The sequence below is a fragment of the Melanotaenia boesemani genome, chromosome 21, assembly GCF_017639745.1.
Source record: "Melanotaenia boesemani isolate fMelBoe1 chromosome 21, fMelBoe1.pri, whole genome shotgun sequence".
NCBI classification, from domain to species: domain Eukaryota; kingdom Metazoa; phylum Chordata; class Actinopteri; order Atheriniformes; family Melanotaeniidae; genus Melanotaenia; species Melanotaenia boesemani.
The window spans coordinates 23,482,554-23,509,831 of record NC_055702.1 but is presented as its reverse complement, the minus strand read 5'-3'; the positions used below and the strand labels follow the sequence as shown (position 1 = coordinate 23,509,831).

The 27,278-nt window shown below is 42.6% G+C and overlaps 1 protein-coding gene across 1 annotated transcript in view; it reads right to left on the bottom strand.

The window, feature by feature from the left end:
• The window catches only part of LOC121632132 (urotensin-2 receptor), a 78,403-nt gene extending 70,240 nt beyond the window's left edge, over positions 1-8,163 (bottom strand). The window contains exons 1-3 of the mRNA XM_041973322.1: positions 7,660-8,163; positions 5,334-6,049; positions 2,985-3,363 (exon numbers count right to left, since the gene is read on the bottom strand). Of these exons, the coding sequence (XP_041829256.1) occupies positions 2,986-3,363; positions 5,334-6,047 (1,092 nt within the window). The 5' untranslated portion in view covers positions 6,048-6,049; positions 7,660-8,163 and the 3' untranslated portion in view covers position 2,985. The remainder of the gene's footprint in view (positions 1-2,984; positions 3,364-5,333; positions 6,050-7,659) is intronic.
• Positions 8,164-27,278: the final 19,115 nt, after the last annotated feature.

Sequence of the window (27,278 nt, the reverse complement as noted above, 5' to 3'; positions counted from 1 at the left end):
TCACTGTCATCAAGTCATGCAGCTGCCTCTGCAAGGAAAATTTGCAACCTACATCTAAAGCTTACCTGATGGACGTACTGAATGCACAAGTCATGGCTAGCAGGCATATGAATAAATATAGAAAAATATTTTTGTATCCCTACAATTGGGCCACATGGAGATGAGGGGAAGGTGGAGAAAAAAATTATCAAACTTTGGATGGATTCCCAACAAAAGCAATAATTCAGCCACTGTATAGTATAACTAGTTAAAAATAAAAGACTGAAAGCACATTGTGGAGTAAATAGGAAAGCTCAGTCAGGAAGCAGTGGCTATGAAGAAGCATGAAACAACTGATATTTCACACACAGGTTCAGATTTTTAAGTTTTATTTTATTTTTATTCTTTTTAAACTCAAAGCAATTGAGTTTCCACCCAGAAATTAACACAGCTGAGCGCAGGAGCTGATTTAAAATAAATAAATAAATAAAATATTGTGATTGTTTTTTTTTTTTTTTAATTTATATGAATAAAATCTGTTCTACTGGTCATATTTAGTATGTGTTTGACAAACTAGAAATATACAAAAATGTGTACTATCAGTATAACAGCCAAAAGACAATCAACACAACTATGGATCCAGTTTTTTGATAATTGCCTGGAACTTCCATCTAAATTAACAATCTACAATCTTAAACTACATCAGGATTCTATGAATATCCAAAGACTTGGAAAATCAAATTTTCCAAAACCTGTCTGTTAACAAAAGGTCAACAATATGCAAACATTTGAATAAACAGGTAAATATAAATGCGACTTTGTGTCCACCATGCTAATATTATGACCAGTCTTCACTATTTTTCTTCCATCCTGTTTCTTCAGTGAGATCTCTCCAGCAGGTAAAAGTTAGTCCTGAGTCAACTGTTGTCTTATCTCTTGCTCTGTCCCTTTCTCTCTCTTTCTTTTCCTCACTTCCTCCAATAATGTGCAGAAACAGCGACATGCACATTTAAAACAGCTATATGTTGATATTCAGATGCTAAGGTTTGTGCCTTATAGTGAAATGTTTCTATAAAGTAATGCTCCGGGATGTGGGGAAAAAAAATGTTGTGAAGTGCATTTTCTCAGCCTCAGCTCCAGGAATGTGCATAATAAATATCACTGTGCTATCAAAACGAATCAGAAGCACAGAGTTTAAAAACTGGAAGGTTGTATAGTACTTCTTTGAGAAGACAGTGTTTGAAAGAAAACTAAGAATTTTACACCACTGTGTCTTAATGAACAACGTTGGTTGTACAAATCACAATCTTTTGCTCGGTACATAGTTTAACTGCTATCTGCATTTGGGCTTCATAAACGCCCTCTAGATACTGCTCATTGGGGGCAGAATCATAAATATGTGGAATAATCTGACCAGCTGGCTGCTCTTGGTTGTGTTGAGGCTGTTGTTGGTCCTTTATCTTTGCTGTGCTTTTTTAAAATAGGCAAAGATCTGCTTTATGATGAGGTGATTAGAAAAGCTAAATAGTAAAATAAACTCACCAGTGTAGTTACTGTTTGTGCTTTTCACCTGCGCTTTGGATTTTTGTTACAAAATTCATTGTGATGCGTGATGCATTGACTTCATGAATCTACTGAGATCAGTCGTGTTTTCAATCAAGAGTACAACATGAAAAAGGAAACAACTTTTGAAACTTGTTTAGGCTATCCATCAACTGAAAATTAGCTGGAAAACAAACACAGATCAAACTCACAACTGAACCATATAACTGCAGCTCGACATTTTCAAATACTAAGTTCATCATAACTGTTTAGCTCAACTCACATATTAAACTAAAGCAATAGCGCTTCTCAAACAAAAAATAATTAATTCACTAACTAATCTAAATGACACTTTCAGATTGTTTGACAGATGTTATTTATATCAGTAAGTCTTCTTTATGAAAATGTAAGTGAGGTTATTCATCAAGAGTTTGGAAAACTCTTGACCTTGAGCTGTGCACTCAAAACATGTGCACATAGGTAATCCAATCATTAAAAACGCTTTTTTTTTATCCATAGATGCTTCTTTAGTTTTTCTTTTTTGTATATCTATGTTACAGACAACAGCCAAACTCCTATTTATGTTGTGTTGAGACTTAAAGTTGGTTAGAGCAGTGGTTCACATCCTGTTTTCCTTGGGGATCCTTTTCATGCAAATTCTAAAAACCCATGGATCCCCTGCCCCACCCTATGCTGAAACCATGCTTGGTTTTATGCTTTCAAAAATGAGAATCTCACCATAAATAATGTAGTCTGAGTGAATCCTGTCCTTCGATAAAGTCAAAGTTAAATTAACAACATATAACATATAACCCAAAGAGCACCCCAAAGAGCACAAGGGTGCTCTCTGGGGACCCCAGGTTGGGAACCATTGGGTGAGAGTGATAAAATACATAATGAAGATTGTTATACCTTTTAACACACATTAAGTCAAACACTGTGATTTACATATCATAGCATTATAGTGCCACATGCTACATATTTTGCCATTGTAAAATCTAAAGTGACCAAACATAGTTTTAAATGGAATGTAAACATCGTTATATCTCAGTTTAATGTATTTTTCATCAAACATAAATATTAGTTTTTATTAACAAATCTGTCAAAAACCTGTTGCTTAAGAAAATTCAGTTCCTGTCCTAAACTCTGAACTTCCCACACTTTAAATTTCCCATCTTATTGAACATGTTTCACCCACTTTCACACATCAAAGGGCACCGTTTTTCCCTTGTGAACATGTTTAGACTACATACCAGGAAGTAAAACAATGGAAACAGACAGATCCATAAATAAATACCAGATACAAGCACAACGCACCAGAGCTTCTGTCTGACAGAAAAATCCATCAGAGCTACCAAGTCTAAAGCATCCACTTGCTCTGGATCATTGATTGTTAACAGAAAGATGACTTCAAGGAAGTCAAGCACAAATCCCAAATGTTTGTCAGAAAAAGCCGCTCCTACCTCACAAACTGCTGTTATGAGCTCGCAGCGAGGCCGTGTGCATTAGCATGAAGCTCTCAGTACATTGCTGACTGCTGGCCGATGGGGACCTGCGTGGTGAGCGCTGAAAACGACTCCGCCGGCTGAAGTAATTGCCCGCTGTCCACGACCGCTTGTGCTTCCTCAGGTATTCTTTGTAGTTCTTGGTGAGCAGCGTGTAAAGGAATGGGTTGATGCAGCTGTTGGAGTACGTCAGGCATGTGGTCAGGTAGTTGATGTTGCGTTTGGCTTTAGTGGAGAGGGACAGTGCGGGGTAGAACTGACCTAGCAGCTGCCAGATCCAGAAAGGCAGGAAACATGCCCAGAAGAGGAGCACAATGGTGAAAATCAGGTACAGCACCTTCAGGGACATAAGACCACAGAGAAATTATATAAAAAAAATAATCAGATTTAGCATGAGAAAGTCTTTGTGGCCACATCTAAAACAAACTTTTTTAGGGCATTTGATAATTTTAACAATCTGATAGATTGCTTTTTGCTAAACAGTTAAAAAAGCTACAAAATAAATAAATAAATAAATAAATAAAATACTTTGTTCCAAATATGTCTAACAAAGTCAACCACCACAGGTTATCTTGAGACATACAGTATATTTGAAGCACATAGCTAATATTACAGTGGTGTGAAAAAGTGTCTGCCCCTTTCCTGATTTATTTTTCTGCATGTTTTTCACACCTACATGTTTCAGATCATCAAACAAATTTAAATATTAATCTAATACAACACAAGTAAACACAAAATGCAGTTTTTAAATAAAGGTTTTATTATTAAGGGAGAAAAAATCCAAACCTGCATGACCCTGTGTGAAAAATATTAAAAGTTAACGTAACTTAACTGTGGTTTATCAATTTCTCTAGCCAGGCCTGTTTACTACCTTCCCAAGAGTGGCTGGCCAACAAAAATTCCCCCAAGAGTGCAGTGACGACTCATCCAAGAGGTCACAAAAGACCCCACAACAACATCCAAAGAGCTGCAGGCCTCACTTGCCTCAGTTAAGGTCAGTGTTGATGACTCCAACCATAAGAAAGAGACTGGGCAAAAATAACCTTCCTGGGAGCGTTCCAAGATGAAAACTACTGCCTAACAAAAAGAACATTAAGGCTCACCTCAATTTTACCAGAAAACTTTATCCTCAAGACTTTTCGGAAAATTCTCTGTGGACTGACGAGACAAAAGCTGAACTTTTTGGAAGCTGTGTGTCCATTACATTTGTCGTAAAAGTAACATGGCCTTTTAGAAAAAAACATCATACCAACAGTAAAATATGGTGGTGGTAGTGTGATGGTTTGGGGCTCTTGAAGACTTGCTGTGACAAATGGAACCATGAATTCTACTGTCTGCCAAACAATCCTGAAGGAGAATGTCCATCCATCTGTTCGTGATCTCAGGCTGAAACAAACTTGGGTTCTGCAGCAGGACAATGATCCAAAACACACCGGCAAGTCCACCTCTGAATGGCTGAGGAAAATCAAAATGAAGGCTTTGGAGTGGCCTAGTCAACGTCCTGACGTGAAGATGCTGTGGCATGACCTTAAAAAGGCAGTTCATGCTCAGACCCTCCAGTGTGGCCGAATTACAACAATTCTGCAAAAATGAGTGATCCAAACTTCCTCCACAGCGCTGTAAAAGACTCATTGCAGGTTATTGCCAATGCTTGGTTGCAGTTGTTGTTGCTAAGGGTGGCCCAACCCCTGATTAGTTTTAGGGGGCAATCACTTTTTTACACAGGGCCATGTAGGTTTGGATTATTCTTTCCTTTCTTTATAATAAAAGTCTTTATTTAAAAACTGTATTTTCTGTTTACATGTGTTGTTTTTTTTTACTAATATTTAAATTGGTTTGAAGATCTTAAATTAGATCTTACATTAAATGTAACATGTACAAAAATAAGAAATCAGGAAGGTGGACAACACTTTGTCACACCATTGGATGGCTTCAGCATATAGTAAACTCAGGTACTCATAAATTAGTTGCATTGAATTCAAAGCAAACAGTGTCATCTAACCGTAAAATGCAATGATGTTAGGTCATGTGGCCTCTTTAATGGTTACGGGTTTAAGTCTGGTTATATGAACTGATCAGATATCAGAATTCAAGAGCTGGAATCTGTGGGCAGGTTTGGTTCGACATGTGAATGCACAGAGAAACATCAGTGGCCCAGATCAACAGGGAGGGCCAAGCTAGGCTAAATAAAATGTATGTACTTGTGTTTGTTTTACTGTTAGCAAAACACAGATAAATTTGTGAAAGTACCAATGGAGAAACAATGATGAATGAGCAACAGACATTTCAAATTTGCAGTGCACTGACCTTTTGATTAGGTAGTTTCTTGGTCTGTTTGAAAGTTTCCGTTTGTGAAATCCAGTACGTTCGCGCTAGCTGGATGTAAAGATAGCCAATGATCAGTCCTGGGGCAACAATGCTTGTGCAAAACAGGAAGGAGATGTAAATCTTGTAAGACAGTGGTGTTAAGGTGGGCTGACACATTGCTTTGGTGCCCACTGGTGTTAGCTTGATGCTAATGATCATTGGCAGGGTGAGAATTAGAGAGGCTGCCCAGACCAGCAGAGCAATAGCCTTCCTGTAACTTTTAGACCGCTTTACAGTGTCAAGCGGCTTGAGCACAGCAAAATAACGCTCTGTGCTCATGATTGTTAGCGTAAAGATGCTGGCATGCATGGTCAGGAAGTCCATGCTGATCAGTATCCGACATCCTGCATCTCCAAAGTACCATCCTTTTAAAAAGTGTGTGCAGACCACGAAGGGGATGGTGAGAAGATACAGCAAGTCGGCCAGAGCTAAGTTTATAATGTAGATGTACATTGAAGCTGCAGTCCTCATGGAGTGGCACATGACCACAAGGGTGTAAATGTTCCCTGAGACTCCGACAAGGCACATGATGGAGAGGATGGTACCAATGGTAAAGGTAGCGGCCATATCCTCATGCGAGCTCAGAGGGGGGTCGGTCGCATTGGCGGTCCTTTCCACTAGGACTCCTACAGGCTCCATGGACATTGTTGTCATGCCTGGATGGGTGGAGACATAAATGTATGGGCTTATGAAGATGATCATTAACTCATGATTTATTGCATTAAATAATTCTCAAACAGTTACTTTCATAATTCATGTTTTTAGTCTATGACAAAGGAAGTCTTTATGCAGTGAATAAACTTGTCAGCTTTAAATACAAAGCAGCATTTCAAGTTTCAGTTAGTGTTTTCCAAATCTTATCTCTAATGGCATATTGGCAGAAGTGATGAGTAACCATCATCAAAACCAAAGTTGTTAAAATACTTTCTGCTAATTTGGCTGACATGCACTTTGAATGATATAACTAGGCAAAATGGCATTGCTACAAATATTCCTGGAGGTTATGAAAGATTTCCAAGCTGCTCATTAGAAAAGATGTTGGACAAGTTTTGAAAGCGTATAAATGAAATATGAACTGCAGTCCCAATCTGATTCACATTAGCAGTGACATCAAAATACAGAACAGAGTAAAACTCTAAAGCTCATGTTTGAAAAATGAAAAAAAACTTGCAGGGAAATCATTTCTGATGGAAATGAGAGCTATAGTTATTAGGCTGTAAGTTCAAATATTTTCATGTCAGCTAAATGTTTGAGCCCTGAAGATAAAATAAATAATTCTGTCAGAGTAATCAAGCAAAATTATTTCAAAATGATACAAGCAGCTTTCATGATGCGCATATCAAAGTTTTTTGGCCATTTCTTTTGTCTTTAAGACTGAATATGATCCATCAGATCTACATTTATAGGCCACATTATAGGTCCACCTTGCTGGTACCGGGTTGGACTCTTTGCTGCCTTAATTCTTATTGTCGTAAATTTAACAAGGTGTTGAAAACATTCCTCAGAGGTTTTCCCCATATTGACATGACAGCATCACACAGTTGCTGCAGGTTTGTCGGCCGCATCCGTGATGAGAATCTCCCGTTCCACCACATCCCAAAGCTGCTCTACTGGACTGAGATCTGGTGGCTGTGGAGGCCGTTGGAGTCCAGTGAACTCATTGTCATGTTCTAGAAAGCAGGTGGAGATGATCTGAGCTTTGTGACATGGTGCATTATCCTGCTGGAAGTAGCATCAGAAGATGCTCCACTGTGGTCATAAAGGGATGGACATGGTCAGCAACAATACTCAGGTAGGCTGTGCTGGTTAAACCAGGCTATGCTGGTACTAACGGGCCCAAAGTGGTCCAAGAAGATATCCTCCACACCATTACTCCACCAGCACCCTGAAGCATGACACATGATTCTTTTTGGGCTACCAGTACATAAATCACATTCCCATCACCAAGTTACTATACTGTCATCCTAGATCTACATAACTGGTTTTCTTAGACAGAGCCAAAACGTGTCACAGCTGATCTGCTAATATAGGTACTTTGTACAGAGTCATGGAAGTCTTCCTTTGACCATACTAGTGCACAGCTGTCAAGATCCTGATAGACATCACCAATAAGATATTCCACCTTGTGACTGAAGTAGTTCCAAAAAGCAGTCAGATTTGGTTAATATTACATGCCAGCCCAAGGTCATAGACCTGTCTGATATCTCTTTGAATATTTCCGAATCTGTCTGCAGATTAAAGTGAATTGGGTTTTATACACTCTTACCTGGACTGCCTTCTTGGTCCGAAAGGTTTAACACTTAGCTGTGGTTCCATCAGCCATGCTTTGTCTCACTTTGCTTCTCCAAACTTCACGCTTACTATAAAAATATCACACTCCAGAAAAGTGTCCACATCGTCTACAGACTAAAAACATGCAGGTGGAGCAAAAAGAGAATAAAAAAAAGAAAATTCCTTCTCCAGCAGTCTCGAGATAAAGAAACAACCTAAATGAGTCAGACATTACAAAAAACACCCCCGCATTGCTGAATGGTCCCTCAACAGCAAACTAATGAATCCAAAGTGTCTACAGTCACGAGAGGTGCGCTAATTGCAGTGTTAAAAGTTCTTCATTCGCTCAGCTCTTTGTGCACCTCTGTAGCATCCAAACACTGGATGTCAAATGTGACATCGGCAGCTCACAAAATCCAAGTCCAAGGAGTAAAACCTTAAAGAGGAGAGAAAACATCAATGAAATGATGATGACTGAGGATTACAATAAGCTACAGCTGGTTACGGAGTATCCTGACTATGACTGAGGCAGAGTAACAGAGAAGGAGAGAGAGTGTCAGAGGTGGAGAGGGGGGAGATAGATGTGGGGAGAGAGAGAGAAAAAGAGAGAGCAAGCGAGAGAGAGAGAGAGAGAGAGAGAGAGAGAGAGACACGTGCTGGCGGTGAGGCACTCTTGCTCAGAAGCCTGAAGTGGGAGGGAGAAGACTGATAGAACGGGCAACAGAGAGGTATGCAGGAAATGTGTTCTGCTCCCTTTCCAAACCCCGTGCTATCTATTTCCATGCAACAGGGGCGTGTGCCACAAAGTGATATGCACACTGGGACTGAAGGTACATTAGACACTGACAGAACAATGCCGCTGGCTCAAACACACTCACACAGTAAATAAATCAATAGCTAAAACATAGTCATTAATGACCTTTTTGTTTTTTTTTTGTGTAGTGTCCATTATTTAAAACGAGCGATGCCAGGGGTCAATGTCGCCTAACAGCAGAGCAATTCTTCCAAGCATCAAACATCATCTGCTGCATGAAGGCTGGTCCAAGCTAAACAATATTGTTGGCCTTCTGTGCTTGCTACAGGCTGCAAAGGCATTGTCCATTAATAAAAATGAATGCAAGACTTACCTACTTGTGTCTTTCTTCTGGAACCTGGAAGAGAAAATCTAAATAAAGAACTCGTGGTAACTTTTTTCTTTTCATAAGACCTTTTGTTTTGCTTTATTAGGTTGGTTCGGATTGGATGTGATTAAATGCTGATTGGTGTTTTTCTTTTAAATTTGTTATCTCTTTCATCATATCCAACTCAACTCGTCGTACTGTTTACATCTGGCTTGGTGTGTGTTTGAGCCTTGCCATTTTTTTTTTACACTTTTTAGTTATATAATGTGGCTTCATCACAGGGTTGAATTATGAGTTTGCCATTCTGCCTTGAAAAACAATACATCACAGGGATAATTTGATGGAATTTTTTGTACAAATGTCTGGTTAAACCCAAGGATGAACTGATTAAAAAGAAGGGATCAAAGTTAAACTTCAGGAAACCAAACTGGATCCAAAGAAGTAGTGTGACAAATTTATTGTATCCCCTCCATGAGCAAAAATGGGACAAACCAGACAAAAACAGACATTCAATGGGCTTTTTTCTACTGTATGTAGAAATTATGTATCATCTTTAGTCGATATTGATTAGGGATGGGTGAAACCAAAATTTGTTCTGCCGATCCAATACCATTAGTTTATGGTATTTTTTCACCGATAGATACTTCTTTCTCCTTAAAGGAAAATAACGATTGTACGTTGTGTGTTGAATTCTTTATTGCAAGGGCGATATGGAATATATATATATATATATATATATATATATATAAAACTAAAGGAACTGAAAGAATTGCTTTTAATACAATAAATTATACTGAGTAAATTAAACAAAACTAAGATTTAATAAATCTTTTTAAAGGTGTCATCACCTGGTCTTTTCATGCATCCACTGTCCTCTAAGTGCCTTTAAATATATATATTTTTTTAAACTTCTTCAACCAACAAACAAAAGATCGAACATAGAGCTTGTTCTGACAACTTTGTCTCATGAGAGTTCATGCAAGCTTTTGACTAATGTTCATGAGGTGCACACTGATTGGCCGTAAGGAGGCCAGAGTTGGAAGGGGGGCTGGCCCAGTGCATGCACAGAGCGTCTGACTCCAAAACATCAACAGCTTAGTGATGGGGAGCAAACCTGACCAAGCAGCAGCTTACAGAATTCAGCCATTTATGTTTGAACAAGACTCCGATCCTAAGAGTGAAGATACCGAGATAGTGGAAGAAGCACTTTTACAACAAAATGTTTACAAAAATTTATGTGACAGAGCACTTCGCCCCACTTATAAAAAAGAAAACACAGGGCTCATTTGTACATTGCAGGGTGTTACACTTTTAGGCTAGTCTCTTAGCATTAGCGTTAACATTAGTGTAAGCTGTGTCAGCATTAAGATCAACCTGGCGCCTCCCTCCTGGTTGGACGCCTGTTGCAGCAGCTCCAGTTCTGCGGGTGCTTTTAGTGTTATTTAGTAATTATTTAGTATTTATTTTATCTTTCCTTTGGCTTTTCGCTGTGTTTATTATTTATTGCAACGGAACTGCAATGGTTTTTGTATGCTCCAAGTTCTTCTTTTTACTTTTACTGCTGCTCTCGTTACTCCTCGTAACCGAGAGCAACGCTCACAGTGGCAGGCCCATTGTTTACTCTCGCAACCAGCTGTTAGCGCTGAGTAAACCTGTACTGTCGCCGGGGGTCAGGCATGATATCCCGAAGGAGCTACGGAGGAGACGCCGGGGATGCAGAGCCGGAGTGAGGGTGAAGGCAAGGAAGGGGAGATACAAGCCTGCTGTTCCTGCCATCATAATGGGGAATGTGCGCTCTCTGGCGAACAAGATGGACGAGCTGGCGGCGCTGATTAAAACACAGAGGGAGTCCCGTGGGTGCAGTTTACTGAGTTTTACGGAGTAGTGGCTGCACTCACATATTCCGGACCACAGCGTTGCTGTACCCGGCTTTGTGACCGTGCGGGCGGACAGAGACGTGACAGACAGCGGTAAGAAGAAGGGAGGAGGGATTGTTCTTTATGTGAATGAACGTTGGTGCAATCCCGGACACGTCCGTGTCAAGGAGCATCTCTGCAACCCAAACGTGGAACTGCTGGCTGTTGGGCTACGGCCGTATTACTTGCCAAGAGAGTTTACATCAGCCATTGTGGTAACTGTTTACATTCCCCATCAGCTGATGCGGAGGCCGCCGCTGACGTCATCAGCTCCATTGTCTCCCGGTTGCAGACGCAGCAACCAAATGACTTCATGGTAATCACAGGGGACTTTAATCATGCTAGCATGGACAGAACACTGACTGACTTCACTCAGTATGTGGACTGATCCACTCGGGACAATAAAACTCTGGACCTACTGTATGCAAACGCACTTCCCCAACAACAAGCCGTGGATCACTAGCGACCTGAAGACCCTACTCAACATGAAGAAGAGAGCCTTCAGGTCTGGAGACAGGGAGGAGCTGAGGAGGGTGCAGCACCAACTGAGGGACAAGTTGAGGGAGTGTAAGGACTCTTACAAGAGGAAGCTGGAGGCCAAACTCCAGAAGAACAACATGAGGGAGGTGTGGTCTGGAATGAAGGAGATCACAGGATGTGGGGGGAGAGGCAGACTGGCTGATGGTAATAGGGAGAGAGCTAACGAGCTTAACACCTTTTTCAACAGGTTTAGCTCTCAGACTGCCCCTGTCTCCTCTGCCCCTACCCCAGCCATCCCACACCTCCCCTCCTCTTCCAACTGCTCCACTGCTCTCCCCTCCCCCCCCTACAGTGAGCCCACTGGATCAGACTGGACTTCAACCCATAACACCTCCCCCTGCCCCAACCCCTTCCCCTGGCTTGACTGTAACAGCCTGGCAGGTGAGGAGACAGCTGGAGAGAGTGAACAGACACAAGGCTGCTGGCCCGGACGGTATCAGCCCCAGGATACTGAGGACCTGTGCCAGCCAGCTGTCTGTAGTTCTCCAGCACCTCTTCAATCTGAGCCTCAGCCTGGAGAAGGTGCCACAACTTTGGAAGACTGCCTGCCTGGTTCCTGTTCCTAAGAAGTCATCTCCATCTGGCCTCAGTGATTACCATCCAGTTGCCCTTACATCACATGTGATGAAGGTGCTGGAGAGGCTGGTGTTGGCCCACCTGAGGCCGCTGGTGAAACCTTCTCTCGACCCTCTGCAGTTTGCCTACCGGCCACGTGTGGGGGTGGATGATGCTGTCATCTATCTGCTGCAGCGAGCTCACTCGCACCTGGATGGTAGTGGAGGCATTGTGAGAGTCACATTCTTTGACTTCTCCAGTGCCTTCAACACCATCCAGCCTTCTTTACTGAGTGGGAAGCTGCGGCTGATGGGTGTCGGCGGGTCCTCTGTCTCCTGGATCGCTGATTACCTGACAGACAGGCCGCAGTTTGTCAGGCTGGGCGGTGTCCTGTCTGATGTGGTGATGAGTGATGTAGGAGCCCCGCAGGGCAATGTGCTCTCTCCATTCCTGTTCACCTTATACACCACAGACTTTCAGTACAACTCAGAATCATGTCACCTTCAGAAATCTTCTGACGACTCTGCAGTTGTTGGGTGTATAAGTGGTGGATGGGAGGAGGAGTACAGGGGGCTGGTGGACGGATTTGTGGAGTGGGCGGGTAAGAATCACCTGCTGCTTAATGTGGACAAGACCAAAAAGATGGTGCTAGACTTCAGGAAGAAGGGATCAGCTCCACAACCCCTCTGCATCCTGGGTAGTGATGTGGACACGGTTGAGGAATATACATACCTGGGAGTGACTATCGATAACAGACTGAGTTGGAAGACCAACAGCACAGCTGTGTACAAGAAGGCCTGCAGCAGACTCTACTTCCTGAGGAAGCTGCGGTCGTTCAACGTGTGCAGCAAGATGCTGGAAATCTTTTACCAGTCTGTTGTGGCTGGTGCCCTGTTTTCATCTGTGGTCTGCTGGGGGGGCAGCATTGCAGCCAGTGACACCAACAGACTGAACAAACTGATCAGGAAGGCTGGCTCTGTCATTGGCTGCAGACAGGACACTTTAGAAGCAGTGGTGGAGAGGAGGACACTGAACAAACTGTTATCTATCTTGGATAACCCGGACCACCCTCTCCACCCTGTGCTGGACAGACAGTGGAGCTCCTTTTCCAAAAGGCTCAGACAGCTTCGCTGTCTCAAGGACCGCTTCAGGAAATCTTTCCTGCCACATGCAATAAGACTGTTTAACTCATCATCATTGTGTCAGAGATAACAATATGAGTGACTGTTGTAACTGGTGAATTTTTGCACTGACTGGATCAACCTTGCACAGTTAAACTCCTCATCTTGTGTCACTGAAAACAACTGTCACTACTAATCATTGCACTGGACTATATTATTTGCTGGCTATTCTCACTTCTTACTGTGTATAGCTAAATACCTCCTTGTACAAGTCTGTAGATATTGAAATTTTTATACTGTTTTTTACTTTGCTACCTTTAGAAGCACAACTGCAAAATGACTGTACTTCTGCAACACCTAAATTTCCCAACTTGGGATGAATAAAGTACTTCTATCTATCTATCTATCTATCTATCTATCTATCTATCTATCTATCTATCTATCTATCTATCTATCTATTAAAGCATGACTTTATATCTGGAGCTGGCTTATTCAAGTAGCCTCCTGTGATGACGAAATCCTAGAAGCAAATAAAATAGAGATTAAATAATAGAGAGATTAATATAAGATTATTCACATATATTAAATAGAAAATAAATTATATAATATGTACAAGTAATATGATAAGTATAATAAAACAATGCACAATAATCAGCATTAAACCAGTAAAACATCAAAACAAAACCTCATCATCACTAAGAGTAGCAGCATCATCATAACATCTGATAGGCTACCAAAATCATGTGACACAGGAGGAATACACTGTTGCAGGGCATTGCCTAAAACTCTCAGAAGTAAAAACAAATGGCATGTTTTGTATCTGCAGTGTAATCTTGATATTAAAAAAAGCATAGAATCAATTTTTTTGATTGGCTGATATCGAAGTATTGACTCCATAGTATCGACCTCCCCCCCAAATCCCTAATAGTAACATCTCCTTAATAAATCCATTGGCACACTCACAAAAAATTTACAGCAAAAGTGTAATGTTGTTACCAGAAATAAAGCCAAAAGACATGACCCACCATACTGTACGTTAAAGGCTAAATAATTAGGATTTTTTTCTGTGAAAATAATTTAAAATGTTTTCATTTGTTGTGAGGGATAAACGGAAGCTTCCATATAAACAATCTGTCTCCTACATCAACAATGTTTGGTCAAGCTTTTCTCCTTTCAAAATAGGAGTGACGTGACGGAACAACTTGGGTGCACTGTGTAGCTCTTTATGTGACTCCCCACGGTTGCCTAACAACAACAAGGCAGCGTTTGGTATTTTATGTCGGCAAAAGAGCAGCAGCGTGCAGGTATGGAAGCTAGTAAAAGAAGCGGACCAGAAATAGTTTCAGAAAATAGATTCTTTATTATTTATTTATTTCAAATTAATTTATTAAGTGAGACTAAGGAAAAACAGCCACTGTGTGAGATTTGTTGTTTACACTTTATTTTACACTAATGTAAATTAGCGCATGAAATTAGCGCCATTTTTTTTTCTGCTCTGTGCTGGGGAGGCAGCATTGAAGACAAGGACTTAAAAAAAAAGACTGAATGAGCTCTTCAAAAAGACTGGCTCCGTTCTGAGCACCAGAACCTTGGACATCGAGTTCAGGCCATTCTGGACAACAAAAGACATCCTCTGTACATAATTTTTGCTGGAGTAACACACTAGGTGTTACTGGAGGTTGTTATGATAATTTTATTTTTATTTATTTATTACGCACCCACACATTTGTTAATAGTGGGTTCTTACCTCATTTTTAACCACATAATTTTTTATACTATTCTAAATGCATTTTGAACGTTTGGGTTTGTGTAAGGATGAGCTACGGGGCAACTGAATTTCACCAAGGGGATAGCTCGCTCGCTCGCTCGATCAATCGATCGATCGATCGATCAATCAGTTCACACTGCCGGTTTTAATGCTCAAATACTAGATTATAAATTATTATTTCAAAATGCCCTTCATCACACTTAAGTGTGAATGGTACCTGGCCCTGAAGTGACATGCATGCGCAGAGGAAAACATGGCGTCACATAATAGGACAGTTGTGAAGTCAGCCTGTTATAACTTAAATAACATAATGAGAATAAAGGACTAATGACTCAGCAGGATTTAGAAAAACTGGTCCATTCATTTATCTTGAGTAGACTGGACTACTGTAATGCTGTCCTCATAGGTCTCCCTAAAAGTCCACCAGACAGCTGCAGTTAGTCCAGAATGCTGCTGCTCCAGTCCTCACAAAGACCAAGAAAGTAGATCCTAGAACTCCAGTCCTCAGATCTTTACACTGGCTTCCTGTCTGTCAAAGAACTGAATTCAAAATCCTGCTGTTAGTTTACAAAGACCTGAATGGTTTAGGACCAAAATACATTCAAGATCTTCTGATTTGTTAGGAATCAACCAGATCGCTCAGGTCATCAGGGTCAGGTCTACTTTCTGTTCCTAGAGTTAGAACTAAACGTGGGGAGGCAGCGTTCAGCTTTTATTCCCAGAAAACTGCAGGTCTGCTGAAACTCTCAGCAGTTTTAAATCAGGGATACAAACTTTTCTATTTGCAGCCTTTTATCAAAACAATTGTTAAATTCCTTAGACTGGAACTTTTTCTTGCATTTTATCTATTTCATTTTAGATTTTTTTCTGTTTTTATTTATTGTAAAGTTTGTTTTTAATGCACTTGTTATTGCTTTCTGCACCCTGCTGTAATGCTTTTAATGTTTTATGTAAAGCACTTTGAATTGTCTTCTACAGGAAATGTGCTATACAAATAAATTTGCCTTGCCTTAACATAAATTGGATTTGTGCCATTCAGACTGTCATTAAAAACTGATATGAGTCACATATGGGCAAAAATTAGAATAGAGCTGCAGTGTGAACATAGCTTAAGTGCCCCTTGTCTCTGCAACATCCAGGTAAAGGTGTCAACAATTCACATTAAAGGCCCATTTATGCTCGATGCAGAAGACGGATATACAGACGGATGAACAGTTTTGTCCATCTGCTGCAACGGTTACACAAAATTTGGTCTATTTTCACAGAGCTTAGTCTTCCGTCACTTCTTGACGCATGTGACGCAGTGATATAACTGGAAATTGTGGGAGCAACGCTGAGCAGAATAGCTGACATGTGACCAGCAAAAGAAACAAATCCAGAAAAGAAAAGAAAAAAACAAAAAACAGAAGAAGAATGAAAACAAGGACAATAGCTGTAGAAATTACGCAAGCTTTTGAAGAAACTCTATGGGAGTGTTTAGGGCGTGTTGGGTGGCTGGAAAAAACTTTATAGCGAAGCATTACCGGCGTCTAAAACTGACGTCGGTTCGCGGAGTGAACTCTAAACTCAGCATTGCCCACGAGCGGATGAATTGATTTCATAACCATGGCAAAGTAAAAGACGTATGGAGGTATGAGGATGACAACGTCCCTATTTACGTATGTAAGGGAGCATAAATGGGCCTTTATGAAACAATCAAATACTTATCTGCATATAGAAGCTTATGTACCTAATTTCCTCTTCTGTTTTTACTTTTAGGGACACTTTTAGGGACAGGTCAAGGGTAAAAACCATCAAATGAGATCTTGTTTGGAGGTAGTCTAGAGTGGTGGATGGTTGTAATAGACATACTTTCTGCTGACAGACCCTTGTCAACACCACCAGTAAATGGTTGATATTTTGCTTTTTAACTCCAATATTATATACATTTAGAAAAATGTTTTTTATTTACTGAAGACAAAAATAACAGCCATCAAAGAAATCTGCAGTAAAGGACTAATCCCAACAGAAGAAAGCCATTCTTATCTCTTATCTAGGTAATTTCCAGGGGCTTTAGACGTCAGGCAGTCACTGCCTGGAAAAGGATGTTTATACTTCTAATTATGTTTTAGTCCCTGAATAAAAAGGGTATTGCATATTAAAAAGGAGCGACTAAACCCTTCCTTCAACTTGGATGGGACTTGATCTAACTGTATGTATAGTGGAGGTTCCTGGTGTCCTATAAGAGTAACTGTAGGAAAACCAAACATATGGGGAATTATTTATGCTCATTGGCCTCTGAGCTGCCTGTTTGTGTATTCTTTATATTCCACAAAGAAAATTGGATACAAATTAAACTCATTCTGGTAAACTGTAAAATTAGATGGCAATTGGATTGTGATTATCTTCAGTGTTGTTCAGTAAGTGGCAGGACCGCAGCACCAGAAAATTTGCATGGCAGTAACTGAGATTAATGTCAGGTAACAGGAGTTACGGTTAAAAATAAAGCTGAGCAAAATATAAGATATTTTATCAAAACCATCCATTGATTTGCTATCTTGGTTTTCCTTTACAGTTTTCCATCTTTTCTTTCTTCCCCACCCTAATTTGCCCATTTCTAAAGGCTAATCCAAATATGAACTATGCAGTTTCATACTGTTGTAGATATGTTTATGATTCTCTTTATTGATAAATGAATAAATCTTTAGCTAATGCTTATTATAAGAAGGTTTTTAGGGTTTTTTTTTTTCTTTTTTTAACTTGTTCTGCCCAGCATCATAGCAGCAGTATGATAGTCTGGCTGCTGTGTTAGGCCGAACAAATTTGCTTTGCCAAGAGAAGCTTTAAAATTATGAGGCTCCACTTGAGAATCTGATTTATTTATTTATTTAATCTTATTTATTTATTTTGAATTATGGAATTTATGTAATCTTGTTGGAAATGACTGGAGGGGACAGAAAAAGAAGGATAATAGTGAAAAAGTAAAGTAGAAAGAAGAAAGAGGAGACAAAGACACAGTAGAAAGAGGCAACGACCCTTCAATCCGACCTAACACCAGACAACCAACTGCTGCACAATATCAAACTGCAAACAAAGCTGACAATCTTTAAAAACAAAACAACAAAAGATAAAGCAAAAAAAAAGCAAACAGATACACACACACACACACACACAAATAAAACAAAAGTATCTCTTAGTGTATGAGAAATGGTCAGAGATGAGTGTGATTGTGCAAATGTGACTACGCCTCTACGGAGGCTAGAGGCAGATAGGGTGGCCCAGAGAACCGTTAGCTGCCATCAGCAGCAATCCTGGAGCACAAACCCCAGCCACCCCACCACCACCCTGGACCCACCCAAAGGGCGGCAGAGGAAGGCCCCAGCCAGAGCCCCCCACTGTTACGAGACACAGGCCCTGGCGGGCCAAATCAGCAGCAGCCGACCCAACTAGGCACCAGCCCAGAAGCCCCCCCATAAAAAAAAAAAAAAAAGACACAGGCCCCACACTATGCCTAGGAGGACCAAGCCATCAAGCGCGGATCAACACCCACCCTGATGTTTCAGCCTTCTGGGAACCAGGGCACCATTGACCACTCCCCCCATCCTCCCCCCAGCTTTTCACTCAGCCTTTAACCGCTGCAGAAAACTGCTGCAGAGTTTTTACCAGTTGATGGTTTCCAGCACTCTGTTCTTTGGTGTGGTGTGCTGGAGAGGAAACACCAGGAAGAGATACACTAACAAAGCTGCTCTACAGACAGACTCAGGAAATCCTCCCTACCCAGGGCCATTAGACTGTTTAACAGCACACTGGGGAGGGGTTGGGGGAGGGGGCACCACAAATACTATAAAAGACTGTCACCTGCAGGTGGCTTTACGTTAACACCTCACTTTATCTTGACACATGCCACTGGTTGCTGTCAGTCTCAATTTTACGGAAGCACGGAGCTGCCCCCCCCCTCCTTAAAAAGTGATAGTTTTAGTGTAAATAAACCATATTTGTTGTGCTGTGCATGCTGCGTCCAGAGAAACGCCTAAGTTACCAAATGGGATTAAGGTGGATTTCATTGATCTGGTGAAGCTTGGAGAACACTGTGTTGACGTTGTACCCTCAAAGTAGGCAGACCTTTATGTCGGCAACTTATTCCTCCCAGTCCCAGCGGTGCATATAGCCTTTATATTTTTCATTTTTATTTTTAGAAGACAGCCATATGCATAATCCCTGGTATGTGTTAATAACTAAAAGCAGCGCACACACTCTATGGGAGGGATCACCAACTTCACACCTCTTAAACCAGTGTCCTATAGGTTTTCACTGCACCCCTACTGCAACACACCTGGTTCAAATGAAATAGTTCTCCAACAGCTTGTTGTCAAGGTCTGCACCAGCCTCTGAGTGACCCATTATTTGAGTCAGGTGTGCAGCACACCGTGTGCTGCAGTATGGACATATATGAAAAAGAGCAAATATATAGTAGAAACCCCTTTTATCAGTTTTTCTTACCAACATAATCTTCTTCTTAATAATAATAATAATAATAATAATAATAGTTATTATTAGTTATTATTATTGTAAAAAAGGTTTAAGGTGTTTCTGAACAGAATTAAAATCATTCACTTGAACATTACTGAAAGAATTCTTTACCAGTTTCCTAATCTGTAGGAATCCTGCGAGTCATACCTGTTCTGACTCTAGTTCGCTGTGCTGCTTACTAAATTTTTAGCAGTGCATATAGATTGATTGGACAGTTGCTGCAGTCCCTCTGCAAATCAGATCCATCCTATGGCATAATTGACAAGGAGGGTTTCTTTTCTCAGAGAGATGTATTGACATCAGTTATCCAGCAACCAGGCCACAGTCCTGATTGATTTTCTTTTTTTCTTTTGCAGTTGTATTTTCATTGTTTAGGCATTTTGAGTTACTCAGTGGGTCGTTTCTTGATTTATGTTTGTTAGATTTAATATGACAGATTTCCAATTTATGACCTTTTATTTGTTTACGGCTGGATGTATATTTAGGTTTACTTTTGTGAAACAGTAAAATGAATTGGAGAAAACTGAACGTTTAAACAATTTTGCAGTAAGCAGCGTGGAATCAGTTTAAAATGGCCTTTTCCTTTTTTTTCTTTTTTTTTAATGCCTTTTATGCTGCTATGTATATAGCTGTAACCTTTTATCTTCGATTTATAGCTCTAGAGTTTTCCTTTGCTGCAGGTCAAGGTTCTCAGCTGCTCAGAACTCCGATAAACTGACTTCAACAAGCACCCACATGGTAGTACTCATGGATATGATACAAGTGCATATTGTTAGGAAGGGGGGGGGGTGAGAAATATTCCCTGCAAAACGACTCTTAAGTTGCATGAAAGATACACAAATCTTCCTGACAGCCTGCAGTTGACTTTATGACAGGATAAAATGTTTATAAATTCCCATCAGTTGCACTGGAGGAATTGGATGTATACATGTCAGTCGAAAAGCACGTTGCCTCTTCTCTGCACTGCTTCTCAATGACTGAAAATAAATTATGTGCTGTTATGCAGAGCTGGAGTCAGTTTACATAATGTGTTTCTGAGAGGTTGACTGGCATGTAGCTGCAGTTTATAAAGTGTCCGCGGGATCTTATCACAACAGGGGTAACATTGCTTCTGCATTGCGTGCATGTTTGTGTTTAGAGGTCACTCTCATAAAATAGGAGGCAGTGTGTAAAGGGGTTAAGAGAGCACTGATGTGCAGCTTACAGCCAGATCAGGGATGCAGATCAAGACTTATTACCTAGTAAATGATGGAGCGAAAAAGCTGGTTGTAGATTTCTACAACTGTAAGCGAATACATCCACTTGTCATGAGCCAGTATATGTTTACATGGGGAAAATTATCAAATTAAATCAGGGGCGGAGCTTAAGAGGTGGAGTACAGAAATGTCTTTCCAGACCTGCATGGATCACCAGTGTCCCTAGACCAGTTTGAAGTACATTTTAAAGTAGTTTCCTAATTAGTCATCCTTTACAAATATAGATTTTTTTTCTTTTCTTTCTTTTTTTCCTTTGTGAAAGTGTCAGAGATGAGCTGCAGAAAGTAAATGTGTTATTTTGGTACTTAAATAGTACTTAAGTACCAAGAGGAGCCTTATATCCATAAAGCTCTTCTTAGCAAAGAAAGTTTGTTGGGCACAACACAGCAGCCAGACCTTTGTTCTGCTTGCTATGATGCTGGACAAGACAAGTTAAAAAAATTAAAATTAAATATTTTTAGAAAGGATTTTGTCACTGTGCAAGTAAAACTACTAATGTTGATTGAGGCAAATGTTAGCATTAAGCTGTATATGCTAGCATTAATTAATTTTAAGATACGTTACTTAGTGCAGAATAACCTACAGCTGTGTGATCCAGTTTCTTTAAATGAAAGACTTGCAAGTTGCTAGTTGATTTTAAAATAGCTTACAAAATATATCTTGTAACCAATCTGATTTTGTATAAGAAGACATAAGAACAAAGGGATAGATAGCCATAGAGCAGGCCGAGACAGACCCCAATTCCATTGGCAATAGCCCCATAGCTCCTAACATGGAGCTAGCCACATGAGTCATGGTGGTCAGACACAAAGATTCAGTCTACCACTGCCACCACCAGACAATGAGCCAGAACTGAGCCATAGACCCCCCTATGACCACATCAGCCTGGCGGCTGTAGCTCAGGAGGAAGTGCAGTCATCGGTGGTACGATTCCAGGCTTTCCCCGAGTACATGCTGAAGTGTCATTGGGCAAGACACTTAACCCCCTTGTGTCTGTTGAGGTGCGAATGGGTGAATGTGAGGTGACCCCTCTTTGAGGAGTCAAGGTGACTTGAAAAACTCTATATAAGTACTAGTCCAATTAAGATCAAGCTCATCTCAAAACAACCAACTTACCTTTAAAAGAACTTTTTTGAACTGATACCGTCTTGGCCACCCCCTGGCCCCCCATGTATAAAATTCTAGCTCCGCCACTGAATGAAGTGAAGGAATAGAACAGAAAGGAAATACCAAAACGTATTATCTGTCCCCTGGACTAATACAATACGGAGTTTGCTGCTGTTACAGTCAGAACTCCCTCTAACTGATTCTGGAATCCTTTATATAGGTCTGATTATACACAGTTTTGCTGACTAATGCTGCAGTTGCAGAAGTCTGGTTGGCTGCAGTCACAGGTCGACCACATGCAGATCTCTACAGCCTTCCTTGTGACCCCCATCTGCTTGTGTCCTAAAAAACAAGAAGAAGAAGACAATACACAGACAAGCAGATTTCCTCTGGACTACGATTAACTTAGACATTTCCTTTAAGTGTAACATTTCACATGTTGTTTTACCAGCAGACACAATTAATCAGCCCCCACATGTTCATCTCACTTACCCCATATGAAGAGTCTCATTGTTGCTTAAGCACACTAGCACACTGTTAGTAAGTATATGAGCTTAAAGATAAGAGATATTTAATATGATTAACAGAGTAAGAATATAAATTAAAATAAGTAGCACACTTAAGCAAATTCCTTGATGAGTATCCCAATAAATTTATTTACAACAATGACCTCATTGTGATACTTATTTATTCTAGACAGGTGGTGACGACTTGTGGATACACATCTCTATCCAACTCCTTTAAAAATTCACAACTCCTTTGATTCGAAAAATTAACCTCTAAATATATTTAAACTAATTCATTTTTAAAACCTAATTTGCTTTTTAAATAGTCATTTTTAATGGCAAAATGTCCAAATTTCCTAAAAATGTTTCATCACTTTGCTCAGTTCATTCTGCCAGTTTAGCTAAAGACAGTATAAGAATGAACTAGCCATGGTAGATACTCGATCATTTACGTTTGTCCTAAAACTCCACTGGTGTTCATATATACAGCCAAAGGTAAAGAAATGATCAAATGTGTATATTCTAAGCATTTTAGATGAACCCAGTTCGTTGTTTCTGTATGTACACAAGAGTAGTAACTTGTCTGACACCACTGTCAACCACCAGCATCTTTATTGTAATGCTAACAGAGCAGCCATCCACCTTTTCTATTCTTTTTTTTTTTTTTTTTGTCTTGGCAACAAACACAGAATAAAAAGGTTTTTCTTACTCACACCTAGTGATGAACAGTGGATCTTTTCGTCAAACATCAACACTAACACTTTTTGATGTTTTCCTTTGGGGAGAATATCTGAACCCTGCCTCTTTGTTTCTTTCTGGATTAGTCACAGCTTGTTCAGTGCTACATCCTCCACCTTGTCATCCCTGAGCACCACATCCTCAACATCAGTCATCTCCTCCAGTATTTTGGTCTGGGTTGATTCAGCTGTATCAGTCTGTCTTGAGATGGAGCCGTCAGATGGAAGATGCTGAGTGTGAATTTGATGCACATTTCTCCAGCGTCACCCATCTCCCAGCATTAGCTTGTGTGATACTGGTCATGGATGTCGTGATTCCTGGAGCCCACTTAAGACAAAAACCAAAGTTCTTAGTCAAAACTACATTTCTCAGTGTGGACCACTCGCCCTTTGCTTTTTTCATCATGGGCTTTGATTTATCTGTCTCGCTGTTTTTTTTTAAACTTTATGCTCAGATGTGGGTGCGTTATATTTAGTGTGCAGCACAGATTTCCCCCAAGAAGCAGTGCTGCTGGAGACAGAGCTGTTGTGGTTTGAAGAGTCACTGTTGCTGAATAAAGCCCTTGCTAACTTAGTTTTGAAAGATCCCAGACTTTTTTCATCATTCTTTGAATATTTACACCCCTCTCTATGTGTCTGGTAGACGTCCATCCATTTTGAATGTGTGTCTATATCAGTACTAAAAGCGTGTTTTCCTCATGAAAGGACCTGCATAATCCATGTGAAGGTGATCACTGCTATCAAACCAGTCGTGAATGCAGAGATATCAGGGGCCTCATTTTTGAAGCTGGTGTAGGAACAAAAACCGGTGTACGCCAAATAGAGTCAACTTTTGGGATTTATGAAACCCAAACTTGACGGGAAAATATTCCCACCTCCACGCAACTCTGTCCCATGCGTACGAACATAATCTGGGAAAACGGGAAACTGCAACACCAAGAGTACAGAGTAAAATTAAGGAAATGATGTTTAATGTGAGGCATTTGTGCACAATCCCCTTTTACCTTTCACACCACGTTATTAAAGCTGTTTCAGAAATTAACAAAGAGGCACATTTGATATTAATTCCCCTAAGAGTGTACACTCGGAAAGAAAAAATAGGATTTTCAGGAAAAAGGAAAAGGGAGATATTACTAGGAACCTCAACCACTAAAAGATGTTCCAGACATGCTGGATTGGATTCAGGTCTGGTGAACAGGCAGGCCCGTCCATTGAATCAGTGCCTTTGTCATGCAGGGACTGCTGACAGACGCCAACCGTATGAGGCTGAGCAGTGTCATGCATCAGAAGGAGCCTAGATCGCACTACAATAGCATATGGTCTGACAATGAGTCTGAGGACCCCATCTCCTAATGGCCATCAAGATACCCCCTCTGGTTAGCACATGATCTGTACAGTCTGCGAAGGAGATGCCTTCCTCCCTAGACCATCCCAAACCCACTGAAGCGCACAAGGCACCAATAGCCATTCCTGGTGTTCACTGGCCAATGCCAACTGGGCTGCAAGCACAGGCTCCATGTGTGAATGCAGTGCCTTCATGCCATCAGCTTCCTGACCGAAACATGCACAGAAGTGACCCTGCTGGGAGGTAATTGTGGTCTCTGGCAGCGTCGCTTTTTGCAAAAGAGCATCTAGCGGGCTTACAGCCCCCCTTCACATCTAAACAATGTTAACGTAGGAATAGGATTATGTTACGGGATTAGGATTATGTTAACATAGTAACGTAGGATTTTATACAAATAGCTCCACGGTGGTCTCAAGTGGTTTTCCTCAGCTACAGTACACATCCATAGACAGGTTTCATGACATTTAGAAAATGTCATCTGAGGATGATGTTCGTTTGCCTGTGGAATTTTAAATTACTACAAAACAGGACAGCCTGGAATATAAAGCAATCCCAAGTATCTCCTGATTACAGGTTACCTTCCTTCAGTCCTAATGCAAAGGTTCTCCTGTATTCTCACTAGGGTGAACAAATACAGCCTTTTACCACCTCAAGTGTAAAAGGAGAACACACCACTGAGACTTTACATCATGCAGGTCAGACTCAATTTAGGTCTTGACACCTATGCCACAGCTTCTAAGAGGGATGTGTGCGTCTTGAAAAGATGTTTGCATTCAAAGTAGAGTTGGATTAAGTGCTTTATTGATTAGAGGCAGACGTGCCGTTGGTGGCCGTCGTCATCATCATCATGTCAGAGGCAGACGTGCCGTTGGTGGCCGTCGTCATCATCATCATGTCGGAGGCAGACGTGCCGTTGGTGGCCGTCGTCATCATCATCATGTCGGAGGCAGACGTGCCGTTGGTGGCCGTCGTCATCATCATCATGTCGGAGGCAGACGTGCCGTTGGTGGCCGTCGTCATCATCATGTCGGAGGCAGACGTGCCGTTGGTGGCCGTCGTCATCATCATGTCGCCGGCAGACGTGCCGTTGGTGGCCGTCGTCATCATCATGTCGCCGGCAGACGTGCCGTTGGTGGCCGTCGTCATCATCATGTCGCCGGCAGACGTGCCGTTGGTGGCCGTCGTCATCATCATGTCGCCGGCAGACGTGCCGTTGGTGGCCGTCGTCATCATCATGTCGCCGGCAGACGTGCCGTTGGTGGCCGTCGTCATCATCATGTCGCCGGCAGACGTGCCGTTGGTGGCCGTCGTCATCATCATGTCGCCGGCAGACGTGCCGTTGGTGGCCGTCGTCATCATCATGTCGCCGGCAGACGTGCCGTTGGTGGCCGTCGTCATCATCATGTCGCCGGCAGACGTGCCGTTGGTGGCCGTCGTCATCATCATGTCGCCGGCAGACGTGCCGTTGGTGGCCGTCGTCATCATCATGTCGCCGGCAGACGTGCCGTTGGTGGCCGTCGTCATCATCATGTCGCCGGCAGACGTGCCGTTGGTGGCCGTCGTCATCATCATGTCGCCGGCAGACGTGCCGTTGGTGGCCGTCGTCATCATCATGTCGCCGGCAGACGTGCCGTTGGTGGCCGTCGTCATCATCATGTCGCCGGCAGACGTGCCGTTGGTGGCCGTCGTCATCATCATGTCGCCGGCAGACGTGCCGTTGGTGGCCGTCGTCATCATCATGTCGCCGGCAGACGTGCCGTTGGTGGCCGTCGTCATCATCATGTCGCCGGCAGACGTGCCGTTGGTGGCCGTCGTCATCATCATGTCGCCGGCAGACGTGCCGTTGGTGGCCGTCGTCATCATCATGTCGCCGGCAGACGTGCCGTTGGTGGCCGTCGTCATCATCATGTCGCCGGCAGACGTGCCGTTGGTGGCCGTCGTCATCATCATGTCGCCGGCAGACGTGCCGTTGGTGGCCGTCGTCATCATCATGTCGCCGGCAGACGTGCCGTTGGTGGCCGTCGTCATCATCATGTCGCCGGCAGACGTGCCGTTGGTGGCCGTCGTCATCATCATGTCGCCGGCAGACGTGCCGTTGGTGGCCGTCGTCATCATCATGTCGCCGGCAGACGTGCCGTTGGTGGCCGTCGTCATCATCATGTCGCCGGCAGACGTGCCGTTGGTGGCCGTCGTCATCATCATGTCGCCGGCAGACGTGCCGTTGGTGGCCGTCGTCATCATCATGTCGCCGGCAGACGTGCCGTTGGTGGCCGTCGTCATCATCATGTCGCCGGCAGACGTGCCGTTGGTGGCCGTCGTCATCATCATGTCGCCGGCAGACGTGCCGTTGGTGGCCGTCGTCATCATCATGTCGCCGGCAGACGTGCCGTTGGTGGCCGTCGTCATCATCATGTCGCCGGCAGACGTGCCGTTGGTGGCCGTCGTCATCATCATGTCGCCGGCAGACGTGCCGTTGGTGGCCGTCGTCATCATCATGTCGCCGGCAGACGTGCCGTTGGTGGCCGTCGTCATCATCATGTCGCCGGCAGACGTGCCGTTGGTGGCCGTCGTCATCATCATGTCGCCGGCAGACGTGCCGTTGGTGGCCGTCGTCATCATCATGTCGCCGGCAGACGTGCCGTTGGTGGCCGTCGTCATCATCATGTCGCCGGCAGACGTGCCGTTGGTGGCCGTCGTCATCATCATGTCGCCGGCAGACGTGCCGTTGGTGGCCGTCGTCATCATCATGTCGCCGGCAGACGTGCCGTTGGTGGCCGTCGTCATCATCATGTCGCCGGCAGACGTGCCGTTGGTGGCCGTCGTCATCATCATGTCGCCGGCAGACGTGCCGTTGGTGGCCGTCGTCATCATCATGTCGCCGGCAGACGTGCCGTTGGTGGCCGTCGTCATCATCATGTCGCCGGCAGACGTGCCGTTGGTGGCCGTCGTCATCATCATGTCGCCGGCAGACGTGCCGTTGGTGGCCGTCGTCATCATCATGTCGCCGGCAGACGTGCCGTTGGCCCCGGAGTCGTCGTCGCTGTGGGCAGCCAAGACAACTCCGCTCTCCAATTTCACAACTTGTTCATGAGCCTTAAAACCAAATGGCATCTCAGCTTCCACTTCATTGGTT